The 25,447-nt window shown below is 42.0% G+C and overlaps 1 protein-coding gene across 2 annotated transcripts; it reads right to left on the bottom strand.

The window, feature by feature from the left end:
- Positions 1 to 1,804: 1,804 nt before the first annotated feature.
- On the bottom strand, positions 1,805 to 20,609 carry LOC111143507 (Y-box binding protein 1). 2 transcript variants are annotated; one of them, XM_022497313.1, is made up of 8 exons: positions 20,316 to 20,609; positions 19,555 to 19,618; positions 10,684 to 10,717; positions 7,828 to 7,917; positions 7,226 to 7,528; positions 6,866 to 6,953; positions 2,954 to 3,219; positions 1,805 to 2,188 (listed from the first exon to the last, which is right to left on the bottom strand). In XM_022497313.1, exons 1-8 carry the CDS (start codon positions 20,479 to 20,481, stop codon positions 2,087 to 2,089), a joined length of 1,113 nt encoding a protein of 370 aa, XP_022353021.1. In that variant the 5' UTR covers positions 20,482 to 20,609; the 3' UTR covers positions 1,805 to 2,086. The 2 variants fall into 2 exon arrangements, with proteins under 2 accessions (XP_022353021.1, XP_022353022.1); XM_022497314.1 differs by having other exon boundaries at positions 6,871 to 6,953.
- Between the last annotated feature and the right edge of the window lie 4,838 nt (positions 20,610 to 25,447).

The raw sequence follows: 25,447 nt of genomic DNA, 5'->3' as shown, positions 1-25,447 counted from the left end.
AATGGAGTATTACTTGGCCATTAAAAAGGAATGAAACCTTGCCATTTGCAAAGTGGATGGAACTAGTGTACTACACTAAGTAAAAGACATCAGAGAAAAAACAAATACATGATTTCCTGCAAAACAGATGAATGTAGGGGAAGGGAAAGAATAGATAAAAACAGAGGGAGGCAAACCACCATGAAGAGATTCTTAAATATAGAGAATGGAGGATTGCTGGAGGGGGGTGGACTAAATGAGTGACAGGCATTAAGGAAGGGAACTTGTCAGGTGCCTAGATAAGCTCAGTGGGTTAAAGCCTCTGCCTTCGGCTCAGGTCATGGTCCTGGGATGGAGTCCACATCAGGCTCTCTCTCAGTGGGGAGCCTGCTTTCTCCTCTCTCTGCCTGCCTGCTTATGATCGCTGTCAAATAAATACATTTAAAAGACAAAGAGCACAGATGCTTACACAGTTCCAAACTATGGCAACTCGATGAATGGGATTTCTCAGGGAAAGAGCTTGGTGGCCCCACTCCTGCCGCTCAGTATGCACTGCCCTCTGTATACAGTTCACTGCAGCCAATCCAACAACAAATGCTATTTTCATAAAAGTGGAAATTATTCAGATTTCTTGGTCAGCAAAAGCAATAATGTAAGTCTTCCCTTAAAAGTGCTAAGGTATAATGCAGAATTTTGAAAAGTGGTGAATACCTGTATTGGATATTTAACCAATATTGGTTTTTTTTTTTTTAAAGATTTTATTTATCCATTTGACAGAGATCACAAGTAGGCAGAGAGGCAGGCAGAGAGAGGAGGAAGCAGGCTCCATGCTGAGCAGAGAGCCCAATGTGGGGCTCGATCCCAGGACCCTGGGATCATGACCTGAGCCGAAGGCAGAGGCTTTAACCCACTGAGCCACCCAGGCGCCCCTAACCAATATTGTTTTTGTCATTTCCATGACACACACATATCCTGGGGATGCAATTATAGAAAGTATACTTTACACACCATCAATAGTATTCAAATCTGTTCCACTGTACTCTTGTCAGCACAGAGCATCTTCTAAAAAGGCCAAAAAAAAAAAAAAAATTGGCTCCAAGTTTAGGAGGAGTTTGAAAGACACTAGCCTACTTAAACATTATGCTCCCACCTTATTCACCAGTCCCCTAGAATTAAAGGTACCAGGGCAATACAACCTTGGTTGTGAAATGTGAGCAAGTTCTGGAAAGGGGCACCACCACCTGGACTTACACAGAACTGCAGGACCCCTGGAAGTGCCACTCTAAATCCCCAGCACCTTTTCTCTCTGGGCCCAAAAAACTGGTCAGGATGATCCCAAATGAACATCTAGCGAGACACTGTACAAGAATAACCAGAACAGGTTTAGGTTAGAAGGGAGTTGAGACCACAGAATTATTTTCACCAACCTCCATAACTGTTTAGTAAATCTTCCTACAGGCATTACCATTTGTTGTTACCATCTCGGATCAGCCACACACAGTAGTGAGCCTGTTTACAGAGGACAGCCAGGCTCTGCCGTAGGCTTGCAGAATCCAGTTGGAGCAGGTATGCTCTCTCCCCTTTGCCACTGTCCCTCAGCAAAAACAACTTACAAAAAAGAAAATGGCCAAATCATCCTAGTAAATGTTTTCTGATGTTTAGTACGAGCCAACAGGTATGTCACTTGAAGAATTACACATTTTATGGAAATTTCCGACTAATCCGGTGAGTACCATCTATTTGCAGCTAGGTTTAAGCTAAGGTTCCTATGGCCAACAAAGGACTTAAACTAAAATTAAGACAAGACAAAAATATACACAAAGACAATTATTTAAGACCTTTATTAACGGGTGCTTGCCGTTTGTTGACTTTTTTGAAAAAATCAAGTTGTAAACTTTTATTACAAATTAAAAATGAGGTTCTTAAAAATCTCAACTTGACCAGATATGAAACAATTTAAAAACCTTTAAAGGTGTATTGAGAAAAACCAGGCTTTTTTTTTTTTTCTTAAAAAACACGTTTGTCATTACCAAAAAGAGACGTCTTTAGGTAAAAATAATAAAAACCCCATGCTGCATAGATAATGCAGATAGTTCTATTTATCTGGTCAATGGGCAAAAAGCAAGCACTTAAGGTCTTCAGCTCCAATCTTTTGTTCATTTCTTATTGCTGGAATTTCATCTTCATTTCTTCGTGTTGGATGACTAAACTGTAAAAAAAAAAAAAAAAAATTAAATTTAAGATTATCTTGCACAATTGACTACAATGTTCTTTTAGTGTATACCAAATTGTTCCAGATTACATTAGCTAAGTAGGGAAGGCATTAACAAATCTATTTCTTTATCCCAAGACACTGATCCAACAGGAGTGAACAATGCTCTGTGACAAGAATGGCTACTGTCAGTTCTGGATGACCTTTTGCCACCCACAATATAATAGAAGGGAAAAAAACAAAAGTATCACTGGCTAGAAATGACAATTCCAGAGCCAAACAAAGACAATTACAGGCTTCTCAGTAACAAGTAAAAAACTGAACGCACAGGAATCCCTTAACTTTAGACCTGATATAATGTTAAAACCTGCCACTTTCCCTAAAGAGACTATACTGCTCATCACCACGCAGGTTATTCTAGTAAGCTATCTCACCTCTTTTTAAAAATAAACACAGCATAATCATCATACTTCTTAGGGTAGTTATATAGCAAGACGTAACTCAGCTTACTACTGAAATCACAGATTCCATTCAGAACAGTTGATAAAGGCTCTAATACTCAAGATTTAGATAGGCCAAGTATGGCCCTGATACTTGCCATTACCCAAACTGGATACTTAGGTAATTTGAAAAGGACTATGGCTGAAAGACATCCTAAAGAACACTGGTTCATCTTACCTGATGAACCGGGATTTTTCTCTTGCATGAATGGACACCACTCATGACTGCTCAGAGGCCAGAAGGCCACCCATGCCTACTTACCCGGATGATGGTAGAGATGGTAAGCCGGCATTTACTCAGCCCCGCCCTGCTCAGCCTCGGGAGCGGACGAATTCTCAGCTGGTGGATCGGCTGCTTTTGTCTCTTTGCCATCTTGTGGTTTAGGGTTTTCTGGGCGTCTGCGTCGGTAATTGAAGTTACGGCGGTACCGACGTTGAGGTGGCTGCTGACCCTGGGTCTCATCTCCTTGATTTTCCTTATCTTCCTCGTTGCCATCCTCTCTAGGTTGTCTTTGGCGAGGAGGACCCCTGGAATGAACATTGTGCAAAGTTGCAACAATAAAACCTTCGTTCTTTAACCCACCCACCAGTGTTCTCACTGGGTCAGTCAACTAAACATCACATCTGGCCTGTTTATCAAAAAACCAAAAAGCACAAACTTGGTTCCCATTTTACAAACTGGATGGGATGTCTGTGCAAGGATTTGAAGTGCAAATTAGAGGATGTGTATTTAAAACCGGTTTTAATGGACTAGCAAACTTACTCACAGTATATAACCTATTACAAAATTCATCATTACATGACTGGAAGTGGCTTAACACCAGACACTTTGATGTCATTTTAAATGGGCTCCATGATAGCCAGGTTTGGAACCAAGTGCTACTAATCCTTTACAGATAGATGAGCACTTGCTTAAAAAAGCAGGATATCAAAAAGAAAAGATGCTCTATATAAATCAAAACACACAGCAACCATTAGTCATTAAGGAAATGCAATTCAAAACAAAGAGGCCACTTCACACCCTCCCAAGATGGCCACAATCAAAGATCAGAAAAGCACCAGCGCCAGTGAGGATGTGGAGAAACTGGAGGCCTCATCTACGTTGCTGGTGGGAATATAATCACAGTACAGCAGCTTTTGGAAAACAGCCTGGCAATTCCTCAAAATGTTTAGAGTCACTCACTATGTGACCCAGCAATTCCACTCACAAGTCTATATACCCACAAAGTATCCATTTCGTGATTACCAGCAACAAAAATGTACAAGCATTCCCAAGTGCCCATTAGCTGACTAATGAAGATCTTCAACAAAACAGCACATCCATGTGGTGGACCCTGACTTATCCATGAAAACGTAGACTGGTAGCAGCCAGGGGCTTGGGGTACAGGGAAATGAGAGACTGTTAATGGACACAAGGGTATTTTTCTGGCTGGGGGTGGCGGGGGAAGGAGTGAAAAAGTCTGTAGTTAGAAAAAGTGTGGTAATGGTTGCCTGTGTGAATTTTTAATTAAAATCCAGAGTTGTACACTTAGAAAAAAAATTCAAATTTACATTCTAATAATATTATATTTAATGGCCTGAAATTAAAGCGGTTTTCTTGGCCTTTCCTCCATCCATAATCACAACACCCCAGAAACATCAAGACTGTAGCGTGTGTTTTATACCTACTGGTCATCATGGGCTCCAACTAACTCCCCTCCCTTTTTCCTGAGACCCTTTTCCCTAGTTTTGGAACCACATAGACAGTCTTTGGCAAAACTCTTCCAGCTCTCCCCTGAAGCCTTCACGTGCAGCTGCTTTATCCAATCACTGTGGCTTCTAAGTCAATTTTCCCCATTTCTTTCCAAAACTCTGAGCTTTTCAAATCTTATGTTAGGCTATGTTCCATTTACTATGCTTTTCCTGTTGTAGTTATCCTGACAAACCCAAATAACCTGGGCATTTAAACTCTTTACCTCCCAACCAGTTGTTTCCTATCTGGGTTCTCCCAATTTTAAGGACTCCACTCTCCAAACACTCCTTTTCCTGTTCTCCTAGTTTAATTCCTTCTTGTTCTCCCATTATTTATTTCCATTAGGATTTATAATCCAGCATTCCTATCACTTACTCTATCTCCCATTCTTCCTCAATATTTTTCTCCCTTCCTACCCAAGTATAAAGCCCACCATTAATTATGACCAATTAGGATCTACATTTGGATCAACAAACGCTGGACTAATTCAACTCTGCTCAATCTGAGCCCGCTGCTCAAAAATGGCCGCAAAATACAAGCATGCTGGGTGGACCCTGTAACCATTACTCTATTATTTGATTTCCCCTCGTTCCTCTTCTAGAGAGAACTTCACATTCTTTGTCCAAAATTCCCCATACCTCTTACCTCTCCGTCTCTGACTCCACTAGCCCTCCAGTGCCCACTTGCTTTGGCTCCTTACACACAAAACACCCAGGTCTTAGCAAAGGGTCCACCACTCACTTATGGACGAAATCCTATCCTATCTACAGGCAATTCTAAGCAGCTGCTTTCTACAAACCATCTTCTGCTGCCATTTTCCAGCCTACGAATATGCCCAATTTCTCAAACAAAAGTACTTTCTTAACACCACTCCTCCCTTATACTTTGTAATCAGCACTATCAACTTGTCTATCCATTCAAATGAGACTAGTATGTCTAATTTAAAAGGCAAACAACAAAACTGAAGCACTCAACAACAAAAACTCACATGCTATCTTTTAAAGACATCAATGAAGTTAGGCAAAAAATTTAAGCAGCTTTATAGTGTAACAAAGAGGTAAACTTTCTGCCGTTGGTACCCATGGACGTAATGTATAGACTGCCATGAGAGCCCACTTTAGACCAATTCTAAAAACAATGAACACTGTAAAAAATGATATTGTTATATTATTTGCAATGTTTTAACAAGGTATCTCTGTCTAGGTTTAAAACTAGTTTGAATAATAGTTCAGTTCAGGATCAACAAAGCTTATCAGTCAGCATCAAAAATAATCTTCCCCGCTCAACAGGGAAAATCCATTGATCTCCAACATCCAGCACATGGCTAACACAATCTCCTGGTGGAGATTTTAATGAAGCAGAGCTAGAACTCCAGGCCATTTTCATGAAATAAAAACTCAGGACACAACACACATCTCTATAAATAAGAAAAGAATAAATTATGGACACTAGCTACTGCAAAACTCTCAATGCACACATACTGATGTGTAGTGCAGCCTCAGCTGGGCTCCTAGTTCCTAAAGCTTCAGTGCTCCACCTTAAAGTATTTTAAACCTGGGTATGGGTCTGTGTGTGTGTGTGTGTGTCCCTGTCTGGAAACCTCTTACAGAGTCACAATGTATACAATCTATTTGTATTATGAATAATTTTATAGGAAGGAATTTCTTCAAACTTACTTGGATATGTACAGTTAAAGCTGTTACATAAGTGATCAGTTAAGAATTATTACTGTATTGCCTTAAGTATCCAACCCGTTAGTTTTAAGGATCACATGTGGAGACTCAATGCTTTAATGAAAAGACCCTTAAAAGAAACAGCTGTTAACACCATTCTATCCACCCACTGGGACAGACTGGGTACACTGATTGCCTCAAATATATCATGTGTTTATACACTAAACACATCTGGCTCATGGAACTCTTCTCCAGTTACTATGTACTTTATTGGAGTGATTTCATTTTGCAACTTAAGGGTGACAAAAAACCTAAACTGAGAAGTGATTAATGGAAAAGTATGCCATTTCAGAGGTAACACTATAGAGTCTTCATTCATGATTAAGGTGTAGTTCACATACTCCTAAGGCTTTAAAGGCAATTCTTACCTTTACCTTTCTCCCTCCCAATGAAGTAGGTCTTAAACATACAACACAGGTTGAACTATTCTCTTACCTGTTCAAGGACAGAAAAACTGAAATTCCATAACCTCATTTCAGGGGGGGAGGGAACCCACAACTGAATATAAAGTAGACCTCATCTACACAAGCTGTTTTTAACCAGTGCCAGCAAAGAACACATTCTCAAAGAAAACTGACTTCGGGTTCACCTCTTTGGCATCTGACAAAAGAAAATGTTAAGTGTTAACAAGTAAGAGGACTCCAAAAGGCTGCAGGAGAAGCTGGATGCCGCTGAGTCCCAACATATGCTTGAGAAATTTAATACAAACCGTACCTGCGGAATCGTGGTCGATAACCCCGATACATATTCTGTCTCACTGGTCTACCTTGTTCTCCTGCACCCTGGTTGTCAGCACCCTGAAAAGACAATCAAGCTGACTGAAACAGTAACAGAGTAAAAACCCAATCAGACAAATCCAAAGTCTGCATACAGGAGTATAAAATAAATAAATCAACCATCTAGTAACTATAATTATAAATTAATCTTCTAGAAATAAAAAAAAAATGCTTCCCATTAAGATTAATTACTCCAACATAGGGGAGATACCCAGAAAATGCTTAAAATGCAGTCTTATTTAAAGTTATCACATGCTGTTTCTTTTACTTTTTGGTGAAAACTGAACACTTACTTCCATCACTTCTCCCTGCACAGGAGGGTTGGAATACTGTGGTCGACGCCCATAGGGTCTCCGCATGTAGTAAGGTGGGAACCGTCGCCTGCGGTAGGGCCGGCGCTGTTGGGCCTGGCCTTCGGGAGCACTTTCCGATCCCTCGTTCTTTTCCCCACTCTCACTATTCTGGTAATTTTGCTGGTAATTGCGTGGAGGACCCCTGCGACGTGGATAGCGTCTATAATGGTTACGGTCTGCTGCATATTTACTGCCTTGCACTGGAACTCCACCAGGGCCTGTCACATTTGCTGCCTCCGCACCCTACAAAAGCCATCATATATTGACAGTGACAACAGAATTAAGTACACTTACCAAAATTCACACAAAACAAATAAAAAAGGGTCTATGTGGCCAGGGGTGCATAGAAATGATTAAACATCAGCTCCTCACTGTTCTGAAGAGATTGCCCTCTAACTGCAGCCAGCACATTAGGCTTGATGCACCTGTGTTCATGTGGTCACCTGACCCAGCCATCCACATTAGAGCCACCATCCTAACGGATGAGATCTCCAAAATATTTCCATACTGAAGTCAAACCTTTACACAAAAAGCATCCTCACCTTTTCTCCTTCAACAACATCAAACTCCACAGTCTCTCCATCTCCTACACTGCGAAGGTACTTCCTGGGGTTATTCTTCTTTATGGCAGTCTAGTAATATCACATTCCAAAAATAGATTAACAGGGGAGAATAATGTGCTTTTTCATTCAAAATGTACCAGAGTCAATATTATTTTAGCTTGGATATACACTTAAAATTAGCTTTAAATAAGACCAAACCGTCAATAAATTTAGGAAAACAGGGACCAATGCTACCCCCAACCTCAACCAAAATGCTCTAATCTTACAAGGCCCCAGCATTTTACCACTATTTCCAAACTAAAACAAGTAATTTAACACTCAAGACACAACAATATGTATTTTTTTTAAAATGCCTTTTGCAAAAGCATCATATGTAGCTTTATACAAAATGAGGATATCCATCTATCCCCCAAAGACTGCACTTAATAGTAGAAGCTAGCCCCACACAGGGCCAGTTTAGATGACAGGCGAGTTTAGTTTTGCATGCTTCAAAGTTGACCAAACCAACTTTGTCCCTGTGTTAACCATATCAAACTCAATTACAAATGTCAACCAAAATCCCTTCCAACTGGTCTGTGATAATACTTCAATGGAAATGCAATTCACATGTATTGACCATGCGCCACTCTTTTCATTATCTGACCACATGGGATAGTCAGTTATTACCTCCTCAACGTACAATAAATCTCACATTGTTACTTGTTCTCTAGACTGCTACAACTAAGTAAAAAGGGAAGAATAACCCCTCACATTTGAGTTTAATACAGTAAAGTTCCTTCATGCATTACCTAATCAATCTCATTTTGACAAATGTGAGGTATTATTACTCCTTTTTTTACAAATAAACAGGCTTTTAAAGGTTAGGTGACTTGCCCAAGGTCACACAGCTTAAGTGGCACAGTATGGACTTTTCTAAATCCAGGTCTTGGGACTCCAAATCCCATGTTCGTTCTACTACATCACAGCGGTATCCATTACAGGGTCACTCATGCATTTCCATTCCATAGGAGGCAGGACAACCAACAAAGCTGAAGCCAATTAAGCTAAGTTGCCCAGAACTGCAGTCTCCTTGATACACTAAGACCTGAGCATCCAAAGTCCCAAGAAACAACTAAATGTTGAACCACTTCCAAAATAAAGAGGAAAGCATATTGGTGACACCTGTGGGTCAGTACCAAGTGGGTGACATGCATTCAGCCAAATAATTGATCTCATCTGTCATCTAAACTGTCACGAAGTTTTCATACCTTCCATATATAGCCAACTCTCAATTACCTGCAGTCATAGGGGATAGCAGAAGTATGGATAATTACAATTTCAAAGCTTACTTTGGTCAGCATCTCCAGAACATCCCCGATCTCCCCAAACCCTTTTGTGCTGCCAACAAGTAACAAGAATGACCAGCCTTGCTGTCTCTTGTTCCGAAATGTGCATATTCCTTTGAATATGCAGAAGTAAGGAACACAAAGGAGTTGGCATTCGATTTTATAAAACATTTGTTTTAAAAATAACATTGAGCAGTCCTATATTTATGTTTTTTTTTTTTTTTAAGTTCATTTTTTAAAAAAAGTAATCTATACACCCAATATGGGGCTTAAATCCATGACCCCGAGATCAGGGGTCTCACACTCTTCCTACTGAGCCAGCCAGGTGCCCATATGTTTATAATTAAAACGTTTCCAAAATTACATATTTGACCCTGAGATTTTCGATAAGGTTTTGGACATACTAGAAATTGATCTGGCTCCCTGGATTGCCACTGAATGCTGTACCTCAGAAAGCAACAAAGCACCAACTTCAGAGAGCCCTTCCTAAGGAAAACATGCTGCCAATCCAAGCTCACACCTGCCTGAGTAACAGTGTGCGTGTGAAAACTGTATCTTTTGGTGTCTGGACAGAAAGTAAATAAGTGGTTAAAAAGTTCTTAAGACTGATTTTCAATATACAGTAACAATATTTCAACAGTCTTGGTGAAAAAAACTGCAGTGCAGACAACTACACATACACAGCTGTGTTCTTCCTAACCAGTGTACGCCTGTGAGGAGCCCGTGAGATACTTAAGTTTGAGATACTAGTGTTTACTCGGCAGTGGCTTACTTTAATAAAAGTAATGCTTAATGATCACTCTCCAAAATATTTTTCTTAAATGTACTTGTGAAAGTTCAGCATATGGCACCTAATCCCATTAATTTTTTCTCTTAAAACACTGAAGCCAATGTAAATAATTTTTAATGCATAATTACCAACTTTGTCACAATTTTCCAAGCCAACCAAAATTCTCAAAGGTAACTGCCATCCAAAGTGCTTTAGAATAAACAGAAGGACCTAGGCTAACTTTGTTGGTGTTATAGTGTTCGCTCCAAATTGATAGGTTTTGCAGTTTAGTCCTATTTTCCCCATGATCATTGTGATTTGTCCTTATGATAGAGGTTAAAACGTGACAGTGTTTGAAAACAACCCCACCAAAGTTCCTGTGTATTTATAGCAAAATTAGTTCAAGTTTAGATTAATGGAGAGATTTTCTTCTTCCTTTGAAAGTGGGTTTCAAAAATTTAGTCTGAGTTGAGCACATTTCCTCATTTAAAAAAGCTACAGCTATTAACAAAATACCCATGTGAAACACCTATTTTAATTAAGTAAACCGCCAATATGCCAATATAATGTTTCAACGTATACATTTAAGCATGCTCCCACTCTTCCTGTGGGAGCTAAATTGTCTGGTGGTTGGATATAATAACCTTTTTGCAAGGAACAACAGTTGAGAGAACATCCACCCCTTTCTTTCTTCTCACAACCCTTAAAACTAGGACTGTAAACATTCACACGAGCACTCACCTGGTGTACAAATACATCTTCCTTGGTGTCATTCCTGCAAGACAGAACCAAGTTGAACAAGTCATAAATGAAATACATTTCTTGTTGCCAAAGGTTAAGAATAACCACGGTTCTTTGTGCATTCCCCCCTCTTTTCCCTACTGTTAGAGACTTTCTGGCTGCCAACCAGCCCCCAAGAAATTTAAAGCAGAAACATAATTTTTGTTTCTTTCTTTTTTTTTTTTTTTTGAGACTAAGCAGTTGCCAACAGTTGTAACCTCACTATCTGCAGAAGGATTAAAAAAAGTCTAAGTGTGACCTACTAAGCCATTAAGGCTATTAAGAGGGTTTAAGCGACTAGCAACTATCACTCCTTATTATCCTACCAAATATTAACAACTTTCTAGCATACACCACTCTTAACTCCATTCCTGTGGCAACAGCACTGTCCTGGAGAACTAAGGTGGCGAGGACGAATGAGACAACTTCCTACAAGCATACACAACCCCTTCACTTCATACCAGACACCATTTCAGAGCAATCACTAAATATCTGGTCAAATTGCTAAAGAAATATGGTTGAAATATCTGCTTTAGGACTTTAAAAGTAGTGTTAAAGGAGGGAACATTTGCCTTAAGTCTTAAAGAAGTTTACCGGAAAATGAGAAAGACGTTCCAGAGGTAGAGAGAAAAGAAGTCAAGGATCTGGGTAAAGCAGCAACTAATAAATTCAATGAAAGCGGAGTTCAAACTGGCTGGAGCATGAGGAATATGGCTGTGGGTTGGGGAGGGTAAAGAATAGGGGCTAAACAATATGTAGGTAGAGGAGGCACCAAAGGCCTTCGAGTAGACGAATATGGCATAGCATCATCAGATGTTAAAATTTAGTGGCTATTAGGCGAAATTTCATATACAAGAGGAGCCCAATTAGTTCTAAAGAATAGCCTAGAAGCCCAGACCAGGACTGATGGAAGCCTAAATTACAGGGCTTATGTGTGAGAGAATGTATTTAAGGATCTCTTTCTTGTGGTAAAAATGGGGAAAACTATATGGATACATGGATTATGGAAGTGAGGGGGAAATGGGAGAACGAGCTTATTTTAGCTGGGACACTAGGATTAAGATTATATAAGCAAAAACCACAGGAGAATCCATTTTTCAGACCTTTACTGACCTCCCAAACCCTCTTCATTTTGTCCAGTAGGTCAGAGAGAGAATGGGCTCAATAAGAGTTCTAATGTTTAATGACAAAAGGAACAAAGGTTGCAATGAACTAGACTGACTGGCTTACTGACTGATGGCTCCTTGTTGAACTGTGGAGGAAGAAATGCACCAAAGAACCCACACAGCTTGGACTATCATAACATGAGGACATTTCACTTATGGGAACAGAATTTTAAGCTATTCAAGGCAACTGATTAAAAACTGACCTTTACAAGCTAGTTAAATACTAGAAAACCTACAGAATAAATGGTTGCCACGATGCTTGTCAAATAGGTCTACAGGCATCCCACAAAGTTCCATAGCCATCACTATTAAGTTCTCATCTCCAATACTGGGACTGAATTCCAAACCCTGGGGCCCTAAGGAGAAGTGCAACAAAAGTCTGGTGAGTAGGAAAGGTAAGCTAAGTCTAGAACAGGAACTCTCAACAGGGGCAGCGTTGACCACCATAGGCCATTTAATTGTTCCAAAGACGGGCACGATTTGCCATAATTGGGGTGAAGGATATCAGGCTTGCTGGAGGCCAAAGAATTATTTGGTATCCTAGTGGACTTTCATGTAAGTACATTTATTATAACTTGAGTTTTGAATCTAGTATTTTACAGTTTTAACATACATTAAATTTACTAAAAATGCAACTTCCATGGAGAGAAATTTTCATTTAATGATAATGCCACTTTTTATCTGGGTAGCCAACACATAATTTCTTTTAACAGTTGGTCTCTGTGGTAGCACTATTCATGTATTCTGATACAGTTGCAAATAGCTATGTACACATAGAATATGCTATACAATAAAAAGACGGGCGCCTGGGTGGCTCAGTCAGATGTGCATCTGCCTTCAGCTAAGGTCATGATCCCGGGGTCCTGGGATGGAGTCCCACATCAGGCTCCCCCATCAGTGGAAAGCCTACTTCTCCCTTTCCGTCTGCCTGCCACTTTCCCTTGCTTCTGCTCTGTCAAATAAATAAAAACCTTAAAAAAAAAAATGCAAGTAGTTATCTACAGATTTTACTTCAAGGTGGTAATAAAAGGAATTAGAAAAGCCTCTGCCTTCGGCTCAGGTCATGATCTCAGGGTCCTGGGATTGAGCCCCACATCGGGCTCTCTGCTCAGTGGGGAGCCTGCTTCCTCCTCTCTCTCTCTGCCTACTTGTGATCTCTGTCAAATAAATAAATAAAATCTTTAAAAGAAAGGCAGGCATTCATATCTTTTGTGGTATATGCTGAAAACCAAGAGACATCCTTCTAACTTTACCTTAGTTTACTGAGGGTGGAAAATTATGGACAGGGCAGACTAGTACAGTAATAAGCTAGCTCACTAGGGGTGTCTGGGTGGCACAGTCGGTTATGTGTCCAATTCCCGGTTCTGGCTTAGGTTGTGATCTCAGGTCATGAGATGCAGTCCCGTGTTGGGCTCTGTGCTTAACAAGAAGTCTGCTTAAGATTCTCTCTCCCTTCTCCCTGTCCCCCTCCCCTCCAAAAACAAATAAATCTTAAAAAGCAGCTAACTAACTAGGCACTGTGCTAAGCACCAGTAATAAAAGTTAACACATGGCCTATCTTCAAGTATTTCAACCTAGAAGGCCACCACCTTTGATCCAACACAGCAGCTGAATTACCCAATACTGTTTTCCCTATATCATAGTATGTTAAGTCCTACTGATCAGAGAGGAGGAAAAGGAAAGAGCAGGCAGTGTATATACAGACCAGTGTGGTTCAGTATTCCTTACTATAAACACTGGAGCCAAGGTTAGAATCCTGGCTATCCGATTTGGGGCAAGTCGCCTTATTTGGACAATGGGGTAAAATAACACTTACCTAAAAACCATATTATAATCAAACCCAAGCCCATCCGTACTGCTGCCACTTGAGACATTATTTTACTGGCAGCCCAGTGCCTAGTACTGCTGTCCGAAAAAAATAAAATGCAAGCTCGATACAGGTTTGCCCTGTTATCTGAAAGTTCACTTGATACCACTTCACTTTCATGAGAGGTCTCACAGGAATGCAGTACACTTTGGGATAGCATGCAGAAATCTGTATCTATGTTTATTTTCTAGTAGCCACAATAAAAAAAGTAAAAGCAGGTAAAATTAGTTTTACCATTTAAACATGTATAAAAATCGATATAAAAAACTGAAGTATTTTACATTTCTTTTTTCATACTAGGCCTTCATAATCTGCTCTATATTTTACACTTCTGAAAAGTAGGTTCACAAACGCAAGCTGTTCGTAAGAAAGTGGTTCAAAACAAACACTAAATTGGGTATCAGTTTAAAATTCAAGTTAAAAAAAAAAAAATCTGTTTCTCAGATGCAAGAACCACATTTTCCTACAAGTCTAATGGTTACTGTACTGGACAGCACAGGCCGACAATATCCCAACAGTGTCACTCCATACAGCACAGTCCTCCTGCACTCAGGTGTACGCTTTTTGCTGGATTCTACTACTCCTCTTCTTGCTGTTAAGTGCATTATTTGCACTGAAAATTTTTCATAAACACTCTTCCTCTGAGGTTTTCTCACCTGACTAGTAATATTGTCCTTATTCAGCAAATGAGGCCACAGTATGGACTTCAAGGAAAAAAGAATCACAGATAGAGGCTGAAGAAAAAAAGGGGTTACCATTTTAAGTTTGGAAAATGCTAAAGAAAAAAGAAATTCTGCTGGGCTTTACAAATAGAAGTCTCTTAAAAGTTCCCAATGTAGCACAATGAAGTTTGTAAAAACATGCAGCCAGCACTAAACTGCTATACTACTAAATTTATACAGATTAAAAAGTGTCTCAAAATGTCCTAGAATTTTAGGAACTCTTTTGCCAAACCACAGCATTGTGTTAAGTGAAACCTAACATATAAGCTCATCTATCCATAACTAAATACTTTTATCCTATTATCTTGTTGCAGAATACCACACCAAGCCCTTTCAACAGCTTAAATTGCCCAAGTGCACAAATTATTAACTATAAGTCATAAAAACCTCTAGGACTTAGCATCCATATATGCTCCGTAACCCAAAGCATCCGGACACCAATTTCCAACTTCTGCAGGTGGCCATAAGATAATAAACCCTACTTCTCTTTTTACTTGTTTTCTATTAAACACTTCTTATGGGCCAGCAGGCCCCTATTTCCCCCACTATTTTGTATCATTTTGCCTCAGTGAGCTGGATTGTAGAGGTTTCCAAGGGCCAAGACTGAAGGGTGGAAAATCCAGCAATAACAGCCCCAATACTTGGTAAACAGAAGTAAGCTCATTCTCTACTCTAGATTTCAAGATGAAAAGCTTTTATCTATCAGTGACTTGGTGAATAAGGATGACTTCTGGCCAGCTTAAAATCAGTAGTTAACACAACCAGCATGTAAATCAATCCTGAAGTGCCTTATATAGAAGTCACCTTCTGAAGAGCCTCAGCTCTGAGATCAAAACAAACACACCCCCTACCCAAAATGACAACCTGCTTTTTCAAGACTGCCAATGATACACCATGATTTGGGGACTACTTAGGTATCATTTTTTTTTTTTTTTAATGCTTCCACCCACCCATCCTTCCTTAACAGTATCCACCAAGTCTTCCCTGGTGCCACAGCATGTAGTCAATTATGTTACAGATTATCCACGCCTTCTATGATATAGATATACCCTTACCATTTGTCATCAAATTCAGTCTGATTTTAACAGTCCAGGAGACTTGGTAATCACTCTCCCACAGGTCTACAAATTTTTAGAACTAAGAACCAGGGAGTAAATATTTTAGGCCATGTCAGTCATAGAGTCTTATTTAAACAACCCTTAAAGACTCACAAGTAATATAAGGGTCAAAAGCTCTCTCCTTTAATTCCTCAACTGCATCCAAGTATTAACTATATTAAGGAAATCCTTTTTAATTGTAAAGCCAATCCGCACTAAACTCTGTTACAGCACTACCTAACTGCACATAATAGGCAGTGCAAAAAAAGCAAATTTTTTCAAATCTGGAAAACCAAGTCAGCACATAGAGGAGCTCCAGTGACTGCTAGGTATCATTTAGGTATAGTCTTTTGATGGCTAAGAACAGGCAACCAAAAAAATAATCTTTAACTGCGGACACCAACCGAACTGAAGAGAACCAGGGCCGATTTTCAGGAACAGTGTTAATAGCTGCTAGTGAACAAACTCCAAAGGCAGAAAATGAGAGTTCAAATTCTAGCCCTGCCACTTTCCATGCGTCACAAGGCAAGTTACTCAACTTCTCTGTGCCTCAGAATAATGACTCCTCGAATATTTTGAGGATTAAATAGCTTAGTTCATGTAAAGCATTTATAGTAATGCCTGGTGTAAGTGCTTGAAAAACATTAGCCACTTTTCTGTGTGTCACCACTGTGTGAAGGAAGTCACCTTCATCAGTTGTATACACAGGGAATCCCCAAAAGAGAGACTAAACCTGACAGCCATGACTAAGTATTTTTCCCGAAGATAGCTAAACCCTTCCTTGGCTTAGTTTATTATACTTCTTCCTAGGATAATCAACTCAAATGTACAGAGGCCAGGCAGGAAGGGAAGTCAACACAGGAGAAAACCAAACCTGACATATTGTGGTAAAGAGAATGTACATCCCATTTAAAGGTGTCAATACTACTCATGGCCAGCTGATTTTATTTACATGGGACTTCAGGTCCCAAAGCTAAAACTCAGATCTTAAAAAGATAGTAATCTGATTATTTTGGAGATTATCTCCCCAATTTTAAGTATCACCAACTCATTCCAATTCTTTCCCAGAGACTGTGTTATCCAAACAAAACATCTGAAGGTAGATTCAGCTAGTTGGTCACCAATTTATGTCCTCTTACCTATCGGATTCTCTTTGTTCCGAATTCCTTGCCCACCCCAAAACTCTAGAATGATTGATTAAGCATTTTTAAGTACTCTGGAGAACAGAGAAGTATACCTATTGTGGTCACTATGAAAGACACACTGCCCAATGAAAAACTTTTAAAATTGTTACTGATTCATGCCAACTTTTCACAAATTTCATGAGCATGGATTAATCTTCAACAACAGGAAGCAAAAGACAAAATTGGGTTTCCAGATTTAAAAAGCAGAGAACCAAACCCTGAAACCACTGACCCCTGTAGCATCTGTCTAATGACATCTTCAACAGTTTTGAGTGAAGCTTTTCATAATAAAATGAAATGAGGACAGGTTAATAAACCCCTCTAATCACATAATCCAACCACTGTTTCCAAGACACAGCATACTTAAGGACTAACCATAAATTTCTCAGAATTCTTAGATTCTGTAACCTAAAAAAAAAAAAAAAAAAGCAGCCAAAATGTTTGACATTCTAAAGCTCTACACTTTTATTTAGCACCTTTTACCCAAGAAAACCTCCAGGAGAAAACACTATAAAAAATAATTTTGATAAGGATACAACATTACTTTCACAGGTAGTCATTTACATCAAATTATTTGCAATGAAAACAGATTTCTTTAAAATCAAAGTTTACATAAAAATTATCTTCTATTTTCATTACAAAACTCTTAAGAACCAGAATGTAATTCATAGAACGCCAAGGTTAAAATTACAGTCACAGCAATCATCTCAAACACTACATCCTCTCCTTTCTACAGAAGCAGCATGTGTCTGCTTCCTCCCAAAACCCCACCAAGAGCCAAGTCCCTACATACCTAACCAACCTGGAAACTGGTACCAGACTACAGTTTTTTAAGACCTATATTTTCCCTTAATCAAGGCAAACCTCTCCTGGTAATTGCTGTCACATTTTACAGTGACTCTAAAGTCTTAGAATCACTACAATAACCAGTTTAGAAACACAAAGCACATTTAAACCAGTTAAGTTGACAAAATAGCTGAGGTTAGGACAGTCCAAACAAAGGATGATCAAAGGTCTATCTACATTTAATGTGCCCTGGAGGACCACCAACAGGATTGATTCCAAGTTGGAAAGGAGATATTCAAGGAGTGGCATCTCATAAAATAATTTAGATTATATGTTAAGTCAATTCTTTTATATTGGATTATCAACTGTTCACTTCAAAAATCATAACCTCTGTTATGCAGGAAAACAAGGCACATGGTACAACATCTAAAGCACAAACTACAATCTAACCACGGAAAAGGCTGCAAATTACAGTCCCTTCTAATGTGTACACAAGCATTCCATTAGGTAAAGGGTTAATGGCAGTTTTTCAAGTATGGCCCACCGAACATAATCACCTGGAATTCTTGTTAAAAATGTACCCCGGACCCAATGAATCCAGGTTGGAAAGAAAGAACTGAGGAATTTGTATTTTTTAACAACCTTGAGGAACAATAAGCCCACTTTAATTTGGAAACTATTGGTTTAAGGGTTAGGACAGTAAGAAGAGTCAGAGTAAGAGGGGAAATACAAACTGAAATCCTAACATTGAGAGATCAACTAAGTAGTAGTCAAATATAAGCAGCCATGCATTCCCTTCCTTCATCTCTAGTAATCCATTACTAAAAAAACTGATGAAAAGTGTAGCCTTGGCCTGTCACAAAAGCAGTGTTAAGAGTAGAAATTCCCAAAGATTTTGGAAGAAACAGAACTGTCTCCTCACAACTGCAACCGTGGAAAACAGGCCATCAAACGCTTAAAATCTCTTCTGCTTTGAACATTTCGACAATACTTTAGGGTTGAGTAATGAAAGGTTTTTCACCAGCCAATTAGGTCTATCTTTAAGCTTGATCTTGCCCACTTGGGTTTCTTGCAGTAGCGTCCATTTCACATGCATGCAGTATTATTTCTTACTCTTAGGTCTTCTTTTAAAACATCTGGTTGTTTAATGCCTTCTAGAGTAAGAATGTAATAAAATGCTGAGAGGACACTATCCTACCTGTAAGGCTAATATGCTATGAGCACACACGATGCTCTACACCCATATGCAACTGCACTAGTAGCCTTGCTTGGCAGCCATCTTGAAAATGATGCCCGGCTCACAAGGGAGACCATGAAGAGTACAGTATGTAAAACTGCACATTACCATCACTATTGCTACAAACGATTCTAAAGATTAACCCTAAAGATGGAGCCCAAAAAGTATGAGAAATAAAAACTGAGAAAGGAAAAGAGGCTTTTTCCAGATGGTACTACAGGAACATACAGAAACTACTGTAGTCCTAATGTGAAATTTATCCAAAGCATTCAAGACAACATATACTGAAAACATTAAACAAAGACCATATAAACAGTCAAGATGACAAATCTTGCACTGTCAAATCTTGTTACCTCCAAAGGTTAACGCGTTAGAAATAACCTATATATTACTAATCAGTGGTCACATCACGTTCTTCACTACCAATTTCATAAAGTTAGAAAAGGGTTGACAAAAACAAAAATCGTTAAGACAATTAGACTAGACCTCAGTTTCCTCAATTTGCTCTGTGAAGAGTTGGCTCACTCACTGCACTTGCCTTTTAAATTGCTCCTCACCTAAGAAGCCTCTGAAACGGATTTTAAATTAATATTTAGCTGCAAAACAAAGACCTTGTCTAAATCCCTAATCTCTTCAATCTTCGAGGAAAACAGACTCACTGCCAAGAAGTAACAAGCTACACATGCTTACACCCTTCCTCGTCCACACAGAGCCTACCCACGGAGCAGAGCATGCAAAAGGTAGGACGGAGACTACGGTGGCGGTCATCTCACCTGTTGATGAAACCATATCCGTTTCTTACATTGAACCATTTTACTGTTCCCAAAACCTTCGTTGCTGGAGGGAAAAAAAACACAAAAACACAAAACCCCCACGATTACCAGATGTCCTTTCTTAGACCCGCCACGCTTGGGCACCCGGCCCCGCACGCGCTCCGCCGAGGCCCGCGACCACCTGACAGCCTTTCTCTCCCGAGGCCGCACGCGGGCCCCACAGCACACGTGGGTGGGCTCGGAGCGGCGGAGGCCCGCGGGCAGGCCCGGGGCGCGGAGCCGGCGAGCGGGCGCGGCTGCGGGGCGGAGAGCACGTGAGGGAAGGGGAAGCGCCCGGCCCACTCGGGCCTGCGTAGGCGGCGCGCCACGCCCTCAGGGTACACGCGGAAGGGAGCGGGCTGAGAGGACGGAACAACGGCGTGCGGGCCCGAGCGCACGCGGCCGCCGGGGAGGGGAGGGACCCCGCCGCACACGCGGTCGGCGGCGCGCGGCCGCCCGGAGGGAGGGGCGCGCGACCGCGCGGGGTCCGCAGGGGGCGCGGGAGGAAACGCGCGCGCGCGCGCGCCAGCCGGGCACGCGGACCGGGGCGGGCCGGCGTCCGCGAGGGCGCGAGTGGCGGTGGGGGGGTTGGGGGAGGGGCGGCCGCGCGCCGCCGAGTCGGTCCCCGCCGGCCGCGCGCCCGCCGGCTCGCCACGCTTCGGGTAACGGTTCCGCCGCCAGACTTCCCTACGGCCCCACCCCCGTCCCCGTCCAGCCCTCACCGATGACCTTCTTGTCCCCGCCGGCAGGCGCCGCCGATGTGAGGCCGCCCGGGCCGCCGCTCCCTGCGCCGCTGCCCGTGGTGCCGGGCTTGGTGTCGGCAGCGCTGAGGGCGGGGGCGGCGGGGGGGGCGGCGGGCGGCTGCTGAGTCTCGGCCTCGCTGCTCATGGTTGCGGTGATGGTGACTGGGGCCGGCTGCGGCAGCTGCGGCTCCTCCCGGGGTGTGATGGTAACTAGGCCGGCGGCGGCGGTGGGGCTGCTCAGGGCTCTCTGGGGTCCGCTCTCCGCTCCCGCTACCGATCGAACTAGCGAGAATGGCGGGACGGGCGGGATAAGCCCTGCGATCGACCCGCCCCAAGCATCGTTCACTGGCCAGCACTGCTGTCAATCTCACCACCTGACCCCAACTCCTGGACTCTATTGGCTAGTACTTTATCACTCCTCCACTCTCATTGGCTCTTAGGCGGCTAATTCGGCCGACCTACAACCGTTCCTGCCTCCGCCGCCGCCATAGAGACCGGAACTAGAATTAGAGTAGAGTCACCATGAGAACCATAGAGTACCGGAGAGGACTGGCAGAGTGAACGTGACTTTCACGAGGCTGCAACGCGGGCGGGAGGGCCCCCAGTCCAGGGCTAGATCCTGGCCGAAGGAAGGGGACCGTCAGACGCCTGATCGGATTACCTGGTCTGACCCGGGGTCTTGGAAGGGCACCGGACGACACCTAGCCTCGGGTCGAGGGAAGGCCTTCCTCTCTCCCTCTGCTTTAAATGTGGTCCTTGTGACCTCAGACCATCACTGCAGATACAACAGTATTTTCTACAATGGCCATGTACTCTCCGCACAGCGAGGGTGTCTAGAACTGACTTAAACGTATGCATTCAAAGAGCGTCCGTTTTGGCGGAGCAGTCACCTTGGAGGGACCACGCCGTCCGTCTCACCGCCCCTGATCAGCATATTTAGGGGAGGGCGGTGGTGTACTCCACGGGGACCTGCTTTCTGAACCTTCTTACCAGGCATAGAACTGTCTTGTTAAGTATCCACGTCTTTCTCTATTGGCCACAAATCAGATTTAATTTCAGTTCACGTTTATTGAGCAAGCTGGGCATTTTCCTTGCGCTTTATCCGTACAACAGCCATGTGAAATAGGGGTTACAATCCTCATCTCACAAACGATTTATAATTGAGGCTGCCACCTGATGTACCCGAAGTCCTCCACTTTCATTCGTTCTTCATTAAGTGTCTGCTATCGACTGGGATGCACTAGTTCGCGACTCAGTTTCTGCCTTAAATTCAGTCTAGGGATGAAGGCAGAAATTTAAATACCCCAAACTCCAAACACTCCAGCTTTGCAAAAGCACAAAGCATTTGGGGAGTGGAGGTGGGAAGAAGGTGGAGTGCTGCTGACTCCAGGCACTAGGAGGTTTATGCAAAAGCCTAAAGGCAGGAAGACAGATGGCTAATGGAAGTAAAGTAGTTAAGACTAGAATGAAGACCTCCGGTTATAAAGGTAGGCAGGTTCATATTAGGAACATTTTATTTGAAATTATCCTAAGGGCAACAGTGAGAAGGGTAATATTAGAACTGGAAGTAGGGAGTGGCAAGATTTTTTTAAAATAATGGCTAGAGTGGAGAAGGGGTTGTAGAGGGACAAATGGAAGTTGGGAGACAGTAGGCCAGTGCAGTATCATCTAGGCTGTCCATTCCACCTCCTAAAGGCTCCCCTGAATCAGTCCTAAAAATCTCTAAATACCAAACCAAGGTCTCTCATTCCTACTGCCATGACATTGGTATAGGCAATCATCTATTCCTTACAGCAGGAGTAGGCAAACTTTTTCTCTAAGGGCCAGATAGCAAATATTTTAAGCTTTGCAGGCCAGATGATTGTGTCTCAACTGCTCAACCTCAGAGACTGAAGGCAGCCAGACAATCAATAAACAAGTGCGCCCATGTTCCAAACAAACTTTATTTGTGGACACTAAAATTAGAATTTCATATTTTTACATATCACAAAATATTCTTTTGTTTCAACTATTTAAACATTAAAAAAAAAACATTCTATTCCTAGCTTATGAGCCACTGAAAAACAGGGTGTGTGATCTGACCTGCCAACCATATTGTGCTGACCCTTCACTTTAGAGCACTGCTGTGGCCTCCTAGCCACTCTCTATTTCTTTCTTTAATGTTCACCACCACAACATCCAGAGTGTTCTTCTGAAAACGTCTCTCTGAACATGACAGTCTTAGTACTACAACCCTTAGGTTTGTCCAAATTCCTTATTGTGGCTTATAGGACCGTGTAGGACTTCTCCAAACTTAACCTCTGACACTTGTTTCACATTCCTCGTTCAACCTTCCAGGTGATCTTTTAGCCATTGCTCCCTTTGAGCTATCACATACTATTCCCTCTACATATAACTCTTCCATTCTCCCTTCTTCTCTTTTTCCTGCTTAACACTTCATCCTTTGGGTCTTGCCTCAGATGTTACTGTGTTAGGAGACCCTCCTATCCTAACACACTGTGTTGCATTACTTAAATCTTCCTCTCCTCATACTGAGTTCCTGAAGCATCTGGACTGCTACCCGACACATGGTACGTTAATAATTTTGTTTTGTGAATAACATGGTATAGAGAATGGACAGGAGAAGGTACTGGCACCAGAGAGGTGGTCTGGGCAACTGTGCCAGTAACACCCAGTGAAAAAGGCTTGCAGCAATAATGCGTATGGACAGAATAGGCGGATTCTAGAACTGCTATTCATGTGTTCCAGCTCCAGGTAACTTTTGACTGTTGAAAAGAAAATGTTTTCTCAAAAGGCAGGTCTGCCAATACTGGGGACATTTAAAAGTGTGCCCTATGGGTTTGAGGCCTTTTTCCCAAGGTGGAGTTACAAAGACATGTAGAACAATGGGAGCAGCACCTCTGTGAGTAAATGAGCAATCTTCCCTATGTAACTGCTTTGAAGGGATAGCTTCCCAAACAGAAATAACAATTCTGTAACATTTGTCTTTAAAATGTTACTTAAGGGGCCCCTGAGTGCCTCAGTGGGTTAAGCCTCTGCCTCCCGCTCAGGTCATGATCTCAGGATCCTGGGATCTAGCCCCACTCTCTGCTCAGCAGGGAGCTTGCCTCCCCCCACCACACCCCCCGCCTCTGCCTGCCTCTCTGCCTACTTGTGAGCTCTCTGTCAAATAAAATAAATAAAAATCTTTAAAATGTTACTTAAAAGTATCATTACTTACTTATCCGATTATTTCATTAAGCTCTCTCTTCATGCTCACTGAGCATAAAGATGAGTTATTTAAGAAACTAGTTTCCTTGTAGCCGCCTCCATACCGCTGCAGAGATGGCAGGGAAGCACTAGAGGATAAGTAGCTCCTGTCAAAATTCAACCCCTGTGCCAAGGTGGCAGCTCTCCACTCCAGTTTCGCTAGCCCCTGCTACCCTGCCCAGTGTGGTGAGCACAGTTTAGACAACTCCAGGGCTACCCTTAAGTGATTTGAAAGGCAAGGTTCATTCCATGAATCTCCTTTGCAAACTAATGTTCACCTTGTCGTCCATTTCTAACAGACTCTGGCCCAAGAGCAGAGTTCCTTTTCCTAGAAAGCCCCCAATCTGTCAATACTTACCTCAAATATTACCTCTTCCTTTCATGCTACTCTTCCCCCGACCCCAGCATACCATTCATTGTACATACCATTCATGCAACAATTATTTCTTGAACACGTACTAGGTACTAGATACTTACCTTTTCTAGGTGCTGGGGGACATAGCAACAAAGCAAAACAGAAAACAAAACAACACAACCGAATTTCCTGCCATCGTAAGCGCTCACATTCTAATACCATGCTGAACTGAAATGTACCCATCTCCCATCACAAGCCCAATCCTACTCATCTTGCAGCTCCTGTGCCCAGGACAGAGACTGGCCGAGAATGCAGGTGCCAAGTGTAACTGAATTCAACTGAATGGCCCATCATAAGAACGTCAGTCCAGGATCTGAGCTGCTCGTCCTCCCTCCTCTCTCTCTATAGTTCCACCTTGTCTAGTTAAAGATTTCCCCTCCACTAGGTCAGTTTTTTCTTCACTTTGTCCCTCCACCCTGTTTACTTAGCTAGAGAGAGTTGCAGATATCTATATTATAGAGCCCTTGTATATTTCACCAGCTCCTTGTACCCCAAAACACTGAAATGGCACTTAAAAAAAAAGACTTTATTTATTTGACACAGAGAGAGAGAGATCACAAGTAGGCAGAGAGCCCAACGTGGGGCTCAATCCCAGGACCCTGAGATCATGACCTGAGCCGAAGGCAGAGGCTTATTAACCCACTGAGTCACACAGGCGCCCCTGAAATGGCCCTTTTAACCAGGTTCTCTTCTGTCACAGAATTCAGCTCTGTGCTACCTCTGCCACTGCCTGGAGTTATAAGTCATCCCTGCCCAGGAGCCAAGAGAAAAAAAGTAGGAATGGCATAGAAATGGCCTCATGAAAGGAACACCATGGAACTCTCTTTACCTCTTGAACATAATGCTCAATGGGATCTTTCAATATTGAGCTATGTCCTTTCAAGATAAGCATTTTCCAAGGCATGTTACTGTTTACCAGTAACCGTCATATCCACTTGCTTATTTGACCTTTTCAACAATGCTATGAAGTAGATAGGTATTATTATTCCCACTTTACAGATGAGAAGACTGAGGCTCTGAAAGGGGACGAGAACTTCTCAAAACCTCTACTTTTTAAAAAACGACCCCAGATTGAAACCTAGATTTTTGAGTAAATTATTCTCACTTCATTGTGATTGAGACACATTCTACCAAATGGCCTCTGATCCAAAAATATCCCAAGTTAGTGACCCTTTCCTCAAAGGCTCTAGAACCAACCACACTGAACCTACTGGGGACATCCTTGGAATAAATTGTGCTTATAGCCCTGGGGCTTTGCCTTCTTTGCCCAGTCAACTGGAGCCCAAGAAGGGACTACTACAATTGCTTGCAAGCCTGAGGCATCACCTAACCACGGTGATGATTTGGCTCCGGTCCATGCTAGCCTCTGGTGAGACCCAGTCCTTCTGGCTGAAGCTAAGGCGTGAGGAGACAGGCTATCATTACAACCATTTAAAAACAACACATA

This window comes from Enhydra lutris, unplaced genomic scaffold (assembly GCF_002288905.1).
Source record: "Enhydra lutris kenyoni isolate GAN:26980312 unplaced genomic scaffold, ASM228890v2 scaffoldscaffold9, whole genome shotgun sequence".
NCBI classification, from domain to species: domain Eukaryota; kingdom Metazoa; phylum Chordata; class Mammalia; order Carnivora; family Mustelidae; genus Enhydra; species Enhydra lutris.
Note: the sequence above shows the minus strand (reverse complement) of the source record. Positions and strands in the feature narration are given on the sequence as shown.